Below are 14,038 nucleotides of genomic sequence, written 5' to 3' on the forward strand. Positions count from 1 at the left end.
GGCCTCCGGATGCCATCACAAGCATCAGCAGCCCCCACAATTGCATGGGGGCTGCTGATGTGCTACAAACCCCCTAAATGTGGTGATCGCAATCGAGCACCACATTTATCGGGTTAATTGCCGAAATCAGCGGCGATGCGCCGCTGATCGGCAACACTGGAGTGTCAGCTGTCGGGGACAGCTAATCTCCCAGTTCCCGATGCACACCTTGTCGCCGATAGTGTGCATCGGGAACGACGCAGTGACTTCCTATCACTCTGACAGGAAGCCTATCAGGACCAGCCGAAGGATGGTCCTAACGGGCTTCCGTCCATGGCAGACATGGAAGACATTGTTTGGCTTCCGTTTGCCATGCTAACTATCGGCAAACCCCGCGATTTCGGACCGAGTCTGCCGATATGCTAGAAACCCCTAAAATTCGGCGATTGCAACCGATCTTCGAATTTAAGGGGTTAATTCGCCGAAATCAGCGGCAAAGGACCGCTGGCCGGCAAGAGTGGAGTGTCAGCTGTCAGCGACAGTGTGCACTGGAAACAACTCAGTAACTGTACGTCCTCGTGCGGGTAGGGGTTAAGGAATGATGCAACCAATCCATATGGTTTCTATGTTCTCTTGATGCTGAACTTAGATAGTAAGAGAATGTATGTTGACTTATATTTTCTACTTCACTCCCCCCAACTTGCGGTTAGTATCCGAGTGTTCATGCCGGAACGCCGAGTTATCGAACATCGTTCTCTCCTAATTGTGAACTCTATCCTTCATTTTACTACTCCTATATAGGTTTATTTTCGAGGGGAGTAAAAACATTCATAGTCAGCAGATTATTCACATCACATATAGACATCTTTGTCTTACCCAGTTTGGTAGACCCAAAAAGTCTAAGGAACACCCTGTTACACCAACGTACCTACACCTGGATTCCTGCCTCCTCTCTGGTATCATTCACCTTAGGATTTTCTCTATTGCTCCGCCACGTCAAATGACGTTTGTTCGCTTGCGACATTTGTTCATGGTGAACCAGTTCACCGATGTTATCCCTATAGTATTGTTACAAACTGTACTAATTATGTTTATGTTCCTTTCATCCCTTGTTCCCCTTCCCCATTTTATAGGACATTTCTTCGAGAGAGAGACACCGATTCTAACGTCTCCGATTCCGCAACGTCACTATGACTAACCCTCATCCAACATGGCCAATAGTCTCTTACAATGTTAGAGGCCTAAACTCACCGGTCAAACGTTCGCAAATCCTTCATTATCTGAAAAACACAAAAGCAGACATTGTATTGTTTCAAGAAACCCATTTACGGGCCCATAAATCCCCTTCTTTCCATCGATCGCATTACAACACATGGTTTCATTCGTATTCCCCAACCAAAAACTCCTGTGGAGTCGCAATAGCCCTCGCCAAACATGTACGCTTTGTTTTACATGATACACTTTCTGACAGCAAAGGCAGATACGTGTTCATAAAAGGCCTTTTGGTTGGATGACTTGTTACGTTGGGTATTATATATGTAACTTACACCAGCCAGGCTTCATGGATCCCATCTGTTCTAGACAAAGTTAGGACTTTTATAGAAGGCATATTCCTAATGGGTGGGGACCTAAACGTGGCTCTGGAACTGAGCCTTGACTCTTCCTCAAGAAAGTCCTCACTTTCGCACAGAGGACTCTCACATATTAAAAAATCTCTTCAATCCTTTCCCTTAATTGATACCTGGCGGTATATACACCCAACTGCAATTGATTATACGCACTTCTCATCTCCACACGATTCCTAGCAGAGACTATTTATTTCTTCCTCTATCGATATTACCAAATATTGCGGAATTCTCACCACTGCACATTCAGATCCCTCTCCTCTACTGCTACGCCCCTCGCTAACACATAGAACATCTGGACATAAGACATGGTCCCTAAATGAAAGTCTACACAAGTCTGATGCTATTAGAAAACGTATTGCCTCGTCTTTAACATCTTAATTCCAAACTAATACTTCCGAGCGATGTCCCATGCCGGTGATTTGGGAGGCCCATAAGGCGGTGATTAGAGGTGAATTGATTTCTATTAGTTCGTACCAAAATAGAATTAAAAGGCGAAACCTTTCTGAGTTATATGAGGAAATTTCCAAACTTGAACGACAACATAAAAATTTGCAAACACTGGACATCCTTACCTGACTCACGGCTAAAAGGCGATCCCTAAAAGATCTACTCAATAAACAATCTGCCAAATTTTATTCTAACTGAAAAAAAAAAGAGAGAATCCAGGTGTGATTACTGTTATATTACATCTTCTTGATTGCGGTCTAAATCGGCACGACATTCTGTTTGTAAGATTTAATTTTGATTTAATTTTGATTTAATTTTGTTCAAAAACAATAAAAAGAAAATTGAAAAGAAAAGAAAGCAATGGCGGGGTCTCCGGTGGGCGAAGCGCTGGCGTGGAGCATCTACTTCTTCTCTCGATTAGATTTTTCTGTGAGATTCTTAATGATGATGGGGTTGTGCGTCTTCAAAATTTCCAGGAATATGTCGTTATCTGTGACACCCCAGGATCTGACAAAGTCGTAGAGTTCCCTCATCTTGTCCTGGATGATGGGTTTCTTGCGGATGATATTGTATTGTTCCTGCGTCAGTAACTCCTTTTCCAAAAGATCATCCAGAATCGGTTCCACAAGCGTTATTGACTTTATTAAGCTGTTTCGATTTTTAATAACAAAATGTTTCTTATCTGCGGTAAATGAATGGAAAAAATATATTACAGAAAGAGATCATGTCGTTAGCAGCTTCTTATTATTCTTCTTTATGTCTCAGGCCACATTCACACCAACGTGTTTTTGCGGCCGCAATTCCCCCGAAAATCCACGGGAGAATTGCGGCCCCATTCATTTCTATGGGGCCATGCACTCGACCGTAGTTCTTGCGGTCTTTGCACGGCCCGGGAACCCGCACCGCAGAAAGAACGGACATGTCTTATTACGGCCGTCTTCTGCAGTCCGGGCTCATTGAAAACAATGACGGCGGCCGTGTGCATGTCCTACGATTTGCGGGCGGCCCGCGGCTGACAGTCCGCAGCCGGCCGACCCGAAAATCACGGCCGTGCACACGGCTACGGTCATGTGCATGAGGCCTAAGGCTGCAGTGACACAACAGTGAAAATAAATGGTCCGTTTTTTTAAAGGCCGTCATACGGCCGTTTCTTAATGTCGTGTGAATGAGGCCTGAGGCTTTTTTGGACACAGGTCGGCAGATATTCGGGAACTGTGGGCGTTGCATGTAGAGGTGAGGGAGCCAATTGCTATATTGGAGTTTTGCAGGAAATTCTTCACGGCATCCAGCTCGCTTTTCTCCTCTCCCTCATTCTTATTTTTCAGCCAATAGGGATGAGCTGTTTAATAGGACGCGAACCCCCTCCCCAATATATAGACCCGGGCATGAAGCGCTCCCTCTGGGACATGAGTTACCGTCTCCTCAGAATATTCCTGGTCCATTGTCCTACATGAAATAGTGATTTGATGATTTGCCAATTAGGACTCGCTGGACGGCTGAAGCCGAATAGATTACCCTGGATTCATATTCACCACCATATCAGATATGTCTTAACCCCGTAAAGACCGGGACCATTTTTTATTTTAACTCTTTGCACCCTGACAGTTATAACTATTTTATATTTTGTTGGACGCAGCGATATGAGGCTTTGTTCTTTGCAGGACGAGTTGTACTTTATGTAGGTGCCGTTTTTTTTGCTACATTAACGTTTCATTTCTATTCATTTTATTTTGGCAAAGATCAAAAAAAAAAAAAGCAGTCCCGTTGCAGTTTTTGTTTTTTTTACATCGCACACCGATCCTCATAAATGACGCTATAACTTTGTTGTGCATTTTGTTACCGTCGTGACAATGCCAAGTTTGTATATATTATTTGATGTTTTGGGACTTATATTTTAATAATGTGTATTTATTGTAAAAAACGCGCACTTGGGTTTATTTTGTTTGCAGATTTTAATTTAACAATTATTTTTTTTTAATACTATAGGGCCATTTTTAATTGTGATCTTTATTTTTGAACTATAGTGAACTGGCACATATCTGTACACTAAGTACACCCCTAACAACAGGAAATCTGGTCAGACAGCGCCGGGGTCCTTCAATGGACCCTGGACTGCCTGTCTATATAAGGTATTGGCCTCGATGGCATCAGAGGGACATGATCAAAGGGGGGTCCCCCTCACTCTTTCCCTTTAAATGCCACGATCAGCAGCATTCAAGGGTTAACGGGGGAAATCAGATGCTTCTCTACTGTCTGCCAAAAGAGCACGGTTGCCACTGTTTATTACAGCCATTGCCTCGCTCCTGATCACACTTGATGTGCCTGAGCGATCATCAGGACAAGATCATCAGGACAAGATCATCAGGACAAGATCATCAGGACAAGATCATCAGGAGAAGATCATCAGGAGAAGATCATCAGGAGAAGATCATCAGGAGAAGATCATCAGGAGAAGATCATCAGGACAAGATCATCAGGACAAGATCATCAGGACAAGATCATCAGGACAAGATCATCAGGACAAGATCATCAGGACAAGATCATCAGGACAAGATCATCAGGACAAGATCATCAGGACAAGATCATCAGGTGCTCTACATAAGTATTTACCAGTTGGTTTTCTTGCTCTTTTAGGTTTGGGTTTGATGTCTTCACCAGGTTGTTGGCCTTTCTCCGTTTTTTGTCCTGTCGCGCTCCCCTGGGGTTGTTCAGTCCCAATCAACATAGAATTTTTCCTTGCTCCTTCATTCTTCTTCTGGCCGGCCACCTTGGTCTGTCCACCTTTGGAAAGAGAAGCTCTGTACATGAAATAGAAGAATTAAAACACAACAAACTTGACAATTAACCCGTTACTGACCGCCCATAGTGTTTTAGGGCGGCCACTGACGGGCTTTATTCCGATGCAATAGCCTTTTTACGGCGCTGCATCGGAATAAATAAACAGAGCAGGGAGCCATTAAATGTCCCTGCTCTCGGCTGCCAGAGGTATATGAAGGCTGGGGGCGTCCCTGCTCGACCGGGTGAGATCGATATAAGTATCGATCGCACCCGTTTAACCCTTCAGCGTTGCTGAATAGCGTGCGCCACATCTGAGTGGTTTTGGAGATAAGATCGCCGATTGTCTGTGTCTCTGATGGCAGCCGGGGGCCTAATAAAGGCCCCCAGGTCTGCCTGTGGTGAATGCCTGCTAGGTCATGCCAGAGGCATGTCCTAGCAGATGCCTGTCCGTTTTACACGGACAGGCATAATACACTGCAATACAAAAGTATTGCAGTGTATTATAAATGTGACCGGAGGATCGCACAGTGAAGTCCCCTAGTGGGACTAGTGAAAAAGTAAAAAAAATTAATAAAAAGTTTAAAAAAATAAACAAGTGAGAAAAAAAATAAAACCCACTTTTTCCCCTTAAACACTGCTTTATTATTAAAAAATAATTTAAAATAAAGGAAAAAGTTACACATATTTGGTATCACCGCGTCTGTAACGACCCCGACTATAAACTTATTACATCATTTAACCCATACAGTGAACGTCATACAAAATTAAATAAAAAACCAGGCAAAAATTGCTGTTTTTTTTGTTAAAAAAAATGTGATAAAAAGTGATCAAAAAGTCGCATCTACTTAAAAATGGCACCAATAAAAACTACAAGTCGTCCCGCAAAAAAAAAGCCCTCACACAACCGCATCGGCGAAAAAATATAAAAGTTATGGCTCTTCAAATACGGAGACACAACAACAAATAATTTTGAAAAAAAGCGTTTTTACTGTGTAAAAGTCGTAAAACATACAAAATCTATACAAATTTGGTATCGTTGCAATCGTAACAACCCGCTGAATAAAGTTATTGTGTTATTTATACCACACGGTAAACGGTGTAAATTTAGGATGCAAAAAAGTGTGGGAAATTGCAGGTTTTTTTCTATTCCCCCCCAAAAAAGTTGATAAAAGTTAATCAATAAATTCTATGTACCCCAAAATGGTGCTAATAAAAATTACAACCTGTCCCGCAAAAAACAAGACCTTATACAGCGATGTCGATGAAAAATAAAAAAGTTACAAAAAACTTAAAAAATAACCTGGTCATTAAGGGGTTAAAAGGTCACTTCATGAGAACGTAAAGAATGATGAAGAAGTCAACACTTCACATCACTCATGACTGGTCCCCGGTATCTGGACCCCCCGATTCCTTGTAACCCAGGCCCAGTCTTACAACTGAAAGTTTTTTGTTCACAATGACGAGTCACTTCACTTACCGGTCGCTGATTGTTTTTTTGTTCTTTTTGGTTTTGCAGCTTCCTCACTTTGCTCCTGTCCTGCTCGTTTGCGGCACGCAGCTCCACCTTGGGTTTGCGCTTTCACCGTTGACTTCTCCAGGGCTTTAGATTCTGCACAAACATAAGTGTAAGGTGATTCATAAGTGCCATGAATAACATTGTGATCCTCAGTGCTCTGCACACACGTCGTTGTTTACCAGTCGGTTTTCTTGCTCTTTTAGGTTTGGGTTTGATGTCGTCACCAGGTTGTTGGCCTTTCTCCGTTTTTTGTCCTGTCGCGCACCCCTGGGGTTGTTCAGACCCAATAAACATAGAATTTTTCCTTGCTCCTTCATTCTTCTTCTGGCCGGCCACCCTGGTCTGTCCACCATTGGACTGAGAAGCTTTGTACATGAAATAGAAGAATAAAATTACAATAAACTTGACAATTAAAGGGAATGTGTGGCTAGAATTTTTTTTAATTTTTTTTTCAGTTAAACAATTAGGATTTGAGTGATTACACATTGTTTTAATTTTTTTAATTTTTTCACAAGTCAGGAAATATTATAAATTAGATTCTAATTTATAACATTTCCATGTGCTGGTCACTAGAGGGAGCAATTCCCAAAATTGCAGCATGGTCACTGTGGTAAAGCAACCTCATTGCTTTATGCTGCAAATTTGGGGTGGACACACTCTCTCTAGTGTCCTCACACAATCCCCCCTCCCTTATCCTGGCTAGTGCCAAGAGAAGGAGGGGGTTGTATCTTCAAACCTCCTACACTGTGTGCCGCTATTTTCTGAGCGACTGCAGAGTGTAGGAGGATTAGATACAGGGCTCAGCAGACAGTATAACACGGACATACACGAACATAATACACACATCACATACGCGTCTTTTTACGCGCTGTCTTTTGAGCCGGTGTGCACAAAACATCGTAACGCCATTGATTTCAGTGGGCAGATGTTTGCCGGCGATTTGGAGCCGTATTTTCGGACGTAAATAGGATGTGTGAACATACCCTTACAAGTAAAAACGTTCTCCTCTACCTCACCAACTCCAGCCCTGACCTCATCCTGTGATCTGAGAGGACTGAGGTTGCAGCTAATTTTTTTTACTTCTGCCAACTTTGACCTACAGACCTACAGACCTACAGACCTAGAGACCTACAGACCTACAGACCTAGAGACCTACAGACCTAGAGACCTACAGACCTAGAGACCTACAGACCTACAGACCTACAGACCTCCTCTCCTTGTACCAGATATTTCTGCAAAAGTTAAAGGTAAAGAGTCAGAGTTAGGGCTTATTTAGACGAACGTATAATAGGTCAGTGCAACGCGCGTGGTTTTCACGCGTCTCATACGGACCTAAGTTAGTCTATGGGGCTGTGCAGACTGTCAGTGATTTTTGTGCAGCGTGAGTCCGCTGTGTAAAACTCACGACATGTTCTATATTTCTGCGTTTTCCGCGCATCACGCACCTATTGAAGTCAATGGGTGCGTGAAAATCACACACAGCACACGGAAGCACCTCCGTGTGACGCGCGTGATTCACGCAAGAGCAGTCAAAAGTATGTTTGCAAACAGAAAAGCACCACGTGCTACAAACATCCAGAGTGTCCTAATGATGGCGGCTGCGCGAAAATCACGCAGCCGCGCACCATATGGTGATGACACACGGAGCTGTTAAGTGCCTTTTGCGCACACAAAACGCCACGTTTTTTGCGCACGCAAAACGCACGCGCTCGTGTAAATCCGGCCTTAACCTGAGAGCTCACACCCTGATGGACCATGGATCGTGCTCAGCCTGATATTCTACTTACGGACCTCACCTTCATTTGGAGCTTTCTTTCCATTTTTCTTTATGTTATCTGGCAAGATGAAGACACATTCCATTACAGCCGTGTTCTGGGACCTCCGTCATCCTTGTGTGCAATGGAAAAGTGGCTGCACATTCGGGAGTTACAAACAGATCTGAACAAGAGTAGTGCGGGCCTCCCCTAGCCCATGTGTTTGATTGTAAGACTATTTTTGGGCAATTCCAGAAACCTGCATACTTCAAATCTATAGTACATTTTGTTAGTGTTTTTTGCCTCGTGGGCATGGGGTTCACTTTTTTTCCATAAATCTAAAAACACATTAAAAAATATTAAAAAGCCCAGACTCCCACAGACTCCAGCACCGGCTGTCATGTTAGCTCCCAATAATGTTGGACTGAGCTGCTCTTGGTGTTCGTGAATGAGGTTTAGGGCTCAGGATCTGTCTTGTACGTAGCTGTAATTGGGCTTTCATAGTGGTCCATGAGCCCCTAAGGCTGGGTTCACACGAGCATGTTCGGTCCGTAATGGACGGACGTATTTCGGCCGGAAGTCCCGGACCGAACACAGTGCAGGGAGCCGGGCTCCTAGCATCATAGTTATGTACGATGCTAGGTGTCCCTGCCTCGCTGCGGGACAACTGTCCCGTACTGTAATCATGTTTTCAGTACGGGACAGAAGTTCCACGGAGAGGCAGGGACTCCTAGTGTCATAGATAACGAAGATGCCAGGAGCCCGGATCCCTGCAGTGTGTTCGGTCCGGGAAATACTGCCGAAATAGGGTCCGTAGATCACGGGCCGAACATGCTCTTTTGAATTAGGCCTAACAGTCAGGTCAGGGGTTATAAAGGGCAAAGACCCCCAAAAAGGCAGTTAGTAGGTCAGTGCACAACAACCGGCAGCTGGTAACAACCATACAAGTCAGTAGCGCCTGCGTAAGAAAGACATTATCATACGTCTATCAGGAATGTTAATAGAAAACCCAGATCAAAAATATATGTTTATAGTCCTCAGACCCGGAGGATCTCGTTCTCACTTCTGTGGAGGCGGCGCAGGGTTTATTGTTAACAAGCTCAGAATTGCTGTGAGTGTCAATGTGATGAACTATTAAGGGTACTTTCAAGTCCAGATACAGACCTGTTGTGAGTGCCGATCTGAATAATCTTGGTTTTGAACCCATAGGGTATGTTCGCACAGCTTATTTTCGGAAGCAGAACACCTCCAAACATCCGCCCATTGATTTCAATGGGAAAACGGCGTTCTGTTCCGACGGCCGCGAAAAAGGAGTGCATGTCACTTCTTGAGACGTTTTTGGAGCCGTTTTTTATTGCCAATTCCGTCCTAATATTTGTGATTGCCGATCGACCCTTGATAAATCACACTTGTTCCGGGTCTATGAGACTCGGCATTATCTCCGCCAACCTGTTTGCCATGATCTTAGAGCGAAGTTTAGCATCAATGTTTATAAGCTATATGGATCTTTCCCTGCCTTTAACAAAAGTTTAATATACGACGTGTCCGCTGAGGAGGGTAGTCCTTCTATACCCAGGGCGTTGTTTAAAAGAGTGACCAGAGTCTCCATCACTTGTTCTCTCATGATTTTGAAAAATTCTCCGGTCATTCCGTCTGGACCGGGGGCTTTAGCATTTTTCAATTTTCTAATGGTCTGATGTACCTTTTCCTTAATTATCTGGGTATTTAGGAGAGTTAGCTGTTCCTTAGTGATGTTTGGTAAGGTTGTTCTGTGCAAGAGTGTGTCATCTAGTTGTATCGGACAGTCATCTGTTTCTTTTGAACGGACAATTTTAGCCGATCCACCTGCATTGGAACCTCGGGCAAAGCAATAGAAGGCGGCAAGAGGGGTTGCTGGAAGTTGGGCGCCAGTCTAGGAAGCCGTCTCTCCTGTCGAACCTCATGAGATCTCTCCCTGAGCCTTATGTCCACCCGAGTAGCAAGCAGAATCAGGTCGTTCAAGGCAGGTGGTAGATCTCAAGCAGCAAGTTCGTCCTTGATCTCGGGCGATAGACCATGCCAGAAGGATGATACAAAGGCCTCATTGTTCCTGGACAGTTCTCCTGCCAGGGTCCGGAACTGGATGGTGTATTCGCCCATGGAGGTGTCCTCCTGGCGAAGGTTAAATATAGAAGTGGCTGCCGACGAGACTTGTCCTGGCTCCTCGAAAACAGTACAGAATATCTGCACGAACCCCTGGAAGTCTTGGGTCTCGGGTTCCTGACGTTCCCAGATTGGGTTTGCCCATGCCAGGGCCTTGCCGGCAAGTAGAGACACGATGAAGGCGATCTTGGTTCCGTCCGACGGAAATACTTGGGCGTGCAGTGTAAAATGGATATGGCATTGGTTCAGAAACCCCCTGCACATACTTGCGTCTCCATGGAACCGAGAAGGTAATGGCAGTGAGAACCAAGGATCCGAGCCAGAACTGCCAGGAGGTGTAGCAGGAGGGTCGAACGGAGGAGCTTGCATAGGGGGCAGGAAGGGAAGCAGCTAGCATCCCTAGCTGCTGTGCCATGGAGTCCACTGCCACAAGAAGTTGATCCGGTCTTGCTCGGAGATCCTGCAGGTCCGCCTGCATGGCTTGGGAGGGTGACATGTCCTTGAATTGACCAGCAGGGTCCATGACCTGAGCGTACTGTCCCGATGCGGGGTGTGGACCTACTGGGCCGTACCGCGTAGCGGGATGGCAGATTGCAAACAGTTATAGTACAGAGTCTATAATCCAGAAAGTGTACCTGTGGCAACTCGGACAGTAGCAAGGCAGGCTCGGCTGGGACCAGGCAGCAGGTAGACGTCAAGTGTGGAGTAGCAGAACAGGCATGGAATACAGCACAACATGACAACAGCTCAGCACGGCACTTGACCAGGATAGCACGGGATACAGGAACAGGGAACACTTGGGAACTGGAAGACACTAGGAGACCATTTGCAAGACAAACTTTGGGTAATGAACAACGCTCAGGCAAAGAACAAGAGGGCAGAGACCTTTTTATAGTCCAGTAGCAGTCTGGGCTTGATTTCAGACTTCCTGCAATTATGCGGGCACTGGCCCTTTAAGAACATGCGGGCATGGGCACGCACGCCCTCCGGGAGACAGTCTCGATACCAGGAAGTGAGTGCCGGCGCCTCATAGGGGGACGACGCTGCAGGGAACTCACATGTCCATGGTCGTGGCAGTCGAGGGGTAAGTCAGAACGACGGGCCGTGGCCATAGATGTTACAAGTGACATATCGTCTTTATGTGTCTCATAGGCTGATACATATTTCAACATCCAGCCCTTTAATAATCGTCACGATCTAGGGGTAGGTCGACCCCGCCGTAACGGAGAGGCAGCTGACCAACTCATAGTCTACGCACAAAGTCTATGGTAGGAGTGTAGCATACAGGTACCTGGGATAGTCCAGATGGCGGCAGGGGCTCTGGCACAGATGGGGCTGGAGGTGGTGGGTTGCCCCAGACGTGGCGGATGGTATCTGGGATGACAGGCGACAGCCAACGTGGAGTATTCCAGCAGACGAGCCAAGCCACGGCTCAGGTACTATACAGGCTCGGAAAAAAGGCACAGCACAGGATACAGGAGGCAGGACAAGAGAACACTGGGAGCAGGAAAACACAAAGGGAAAATTTGCAATACAGACATGGGAAAAACTACAACAATGTGGGGAAGGGCGGAGCCCTTCTTATAGTCCAGGATGGGCAGGGGTTGATTAGGGAACTTTAAACATGTCTGCGCGCTGGCACTTTAAGGTCAGGCCCGCGCGCACCTTACTAGTGAGAGCTGGACCAGCCAGCCGTGAGTGCTGGCATCCCCTAGGAGGGAGACACCGGCAGGAAAACAACGGACTGTGGTCGCAGACGTCGCCAGGTAAGGAAAGGCTGCGGTCCGCAACCATGGCCATCACAGTAATCGCACAAAAGAGTCGTCAGAAGCAAGATGAGCGGGAAATCGCCATATGTAGTCTGAGCCTCTGGGATATATCTCCTGAAGCGATAGCAGTACCGAAGCATGGTCTGATATCACCAGATCCCCAATAGTCGTGGAAGACAGCCGGGGCTGTAAGGACTGAGTTATGAATAGATAATCTATTCCTGACCAAGAATGCTGGGCATGAGAACAGTGGGTATATTCCCGCTCATCTGGGTTCCCCACCCTCCAGGGGTCCAGTAAGCGAGTGCTTTCTAGGAGTGGTCCCAGAACCCTGTCCTGTCTCCAAGGACCAAGTTTGGGATTTGAAATGTGACCTGGAATTGTGCTTAGACATCTATCTTTCGTATGATCCAGAACGGAATTAAAGTCTCCCCTAATATTTTATGTGGGATAGGATCAGGTAGCAGTGCTTGTTCCAGTTTTGCATAAAAAGAGACATTATCACTGTTAGGTTCGTATACATTATAAATGCTCAAAATCCTACATGGAGTGTTAAGAACGAGAGGGAGCAGACGGCCCTCCTCATCTGTATCCGAGTGTGTCACGCCATGAGCTGCATTTCTATGACCAAGCAGAAGTACCCCGCTTTACGGCTGCACGCTGAAGAGCCGTAGACTGAACCCACCCACAGTTTTTTCATGCGGGGGAAATCGCACTCCTCCAGATGAGTCTCCTGTAGGCGACAAAGTTCAGTTTGAAGTTTCTTTAAGTGTTGAAGTACCATCATCCGTTTTTTGGAGAATGGAGCCCCTTTAAATTCCATGAGGTCAGCTGTATAAGCGAATTTGTATAACAACAATCAAAAATAATTTTCCATATATCCCTATGTACAATTGGTATGTTCCCATTCCAACGTGAATTGCTCTATTGGGTCTGCGCTATCGTGCTCCGAACAAACTAACAAAGTTATGTAAAAGCATAATGTAAACTACCATATAACATGATAAACCTCGATCTCAAATAAAAAATGCCCACTCCCGTCTCACCAATCCAGAAGTCAGTTTGGCATACATGACTTCACTTTTTTCTGGGTTGTGACTTCTCCACTCGCCACCGCCCCTATGCACACCTTCATTCGGATCCCCAACTAAGATTGAACGCATAACGTCACATCTTCGGGAAATAACAGATCAAAGTTATATAATACTGCGTCTAAACTCTTTCGACTGTGTACAATGGCAATTTTCATTTGGTGCGTCTTAAAGTCGAGCACCTACCCGAAACAAATAGAATCACGTCTATAGCAATATGCCTCAACTCGTCTGTCTTGAAGATAGTATCTACTTATCAGTCCGGGGTTGTCGTAGCCGGTTTGTCATCATTGCAGTGACGTCGTTGTGCCCTTGGTGACCAAGCACAATGTTACTTTGGTGATGTTGGGCGAGCCGAGCCACGTCCGACCAGGATCTGCTGTGGGTGGAGACTGAGGGTTCATGGTTCATGATTACTCACGTCGCCGTCATTCTTTGGGGTCGCCGTACCTGCTCTCCTCTGCTCCCCCTGCTGGGACCCCTACCTAGGAAAGTCGATGCATCCTCCGGTGAATGAAACACTTAAATTGATCCATCTGGCTGTGTGATCTTCAAAATGGCAGGGTACTGGAGTTGAAATTTGATTTTACGTTTGTAGAGAGTGGTACGTACTCCTCCAGAGGATCTACGTCTACGTGTGACCTCCAACCGAATAATCCGCTTACAAGATCACTGTGGTGCACCTAATATGCAAAGGGGTGTTGTGGGATCTAAAGGCACATAGAATGTCTTCCTTGTCGTTGTCCAGGTAGCGCATGATCACTTGTCGTGGTCTAGCTTGTCTAGGTTCCTTGTTGGAATCCAACATTACTGGAGATCCTACACGATGTGCCCTTTCCACCCTATGGGATCCCGCAAGTCCCAGCGCCTCAGGGAGTTCAGTTTCACATAACTGTTGTAAATGTTGCAGTTTTATATGTTCAGGCAAACCGAC

At 45.7% G+C, this 14,038-nt stretch overlaps 1 protein-coding gene across 12 annotated transcripts in view; it reads right to left on the reverse strand.

Annotated features, from left to right (window-relative positions):
• Nucleotides 1–2,327: 2,327 nt before the first annotated feature.
• LOC142656049 (uncharacterized) overlaps nucleotides 2,328–14,038 on the reverse strand; it is a 36,246-nt gene continuing 24,535 nt past the window's right edge. For 11 of the 12 annotated variants that reach the window (XM_075830901.1, XM_075830899.1, XM_075830900.1 and 8 more), the window contains 5 exons: nucleotides 8,145–8,183; nucleotides 6,528–6,713; nucleotides 6,310–6,441; nucleotides 4,665–4,835; nucleotides 2,328–2,736 (listed from right to left, as the gene is read on the reverse strand). In XM_075830901.1, coding sequence (XP_075687016.1) covers nucleotides 2,456–2,736; nucleotides 4,665–4,835; nucleotides 6,310–6,441; nucleotides 6,528–6,713; nucleotides 8,145–8,183 — 809 coding nt within the window. In that variant the 3' untranslated portion in view covers nucleotides 2,328–2,455. The remainder of the gene's footprint in view (nucleotides 2,737–4,664; nucleotides 4,836–6,309; nucleotides 6,442–6,527; nucleotides 6,714–8,144; nucleotides 8,184–14,038) is intronic. The other variant, XM_075830902.1, reaches the window with a different exon arrangement.

Source organism: Rhinoderma darwinii, chromosome 6 (assembly GCF_050947455.1).
Source record: "Rhinoderma darwinii isolate aRhiDar2 chromosome 6, aRhiDar2.hap1, whole genome shotgun sequence".
Taxonomy (NCBI): Eukaryota; Metazoa; Chordata; class Amphibia; order Anura; family Rhinodermatidae; genus Rhinoderma; species Rhinoderma darwinii.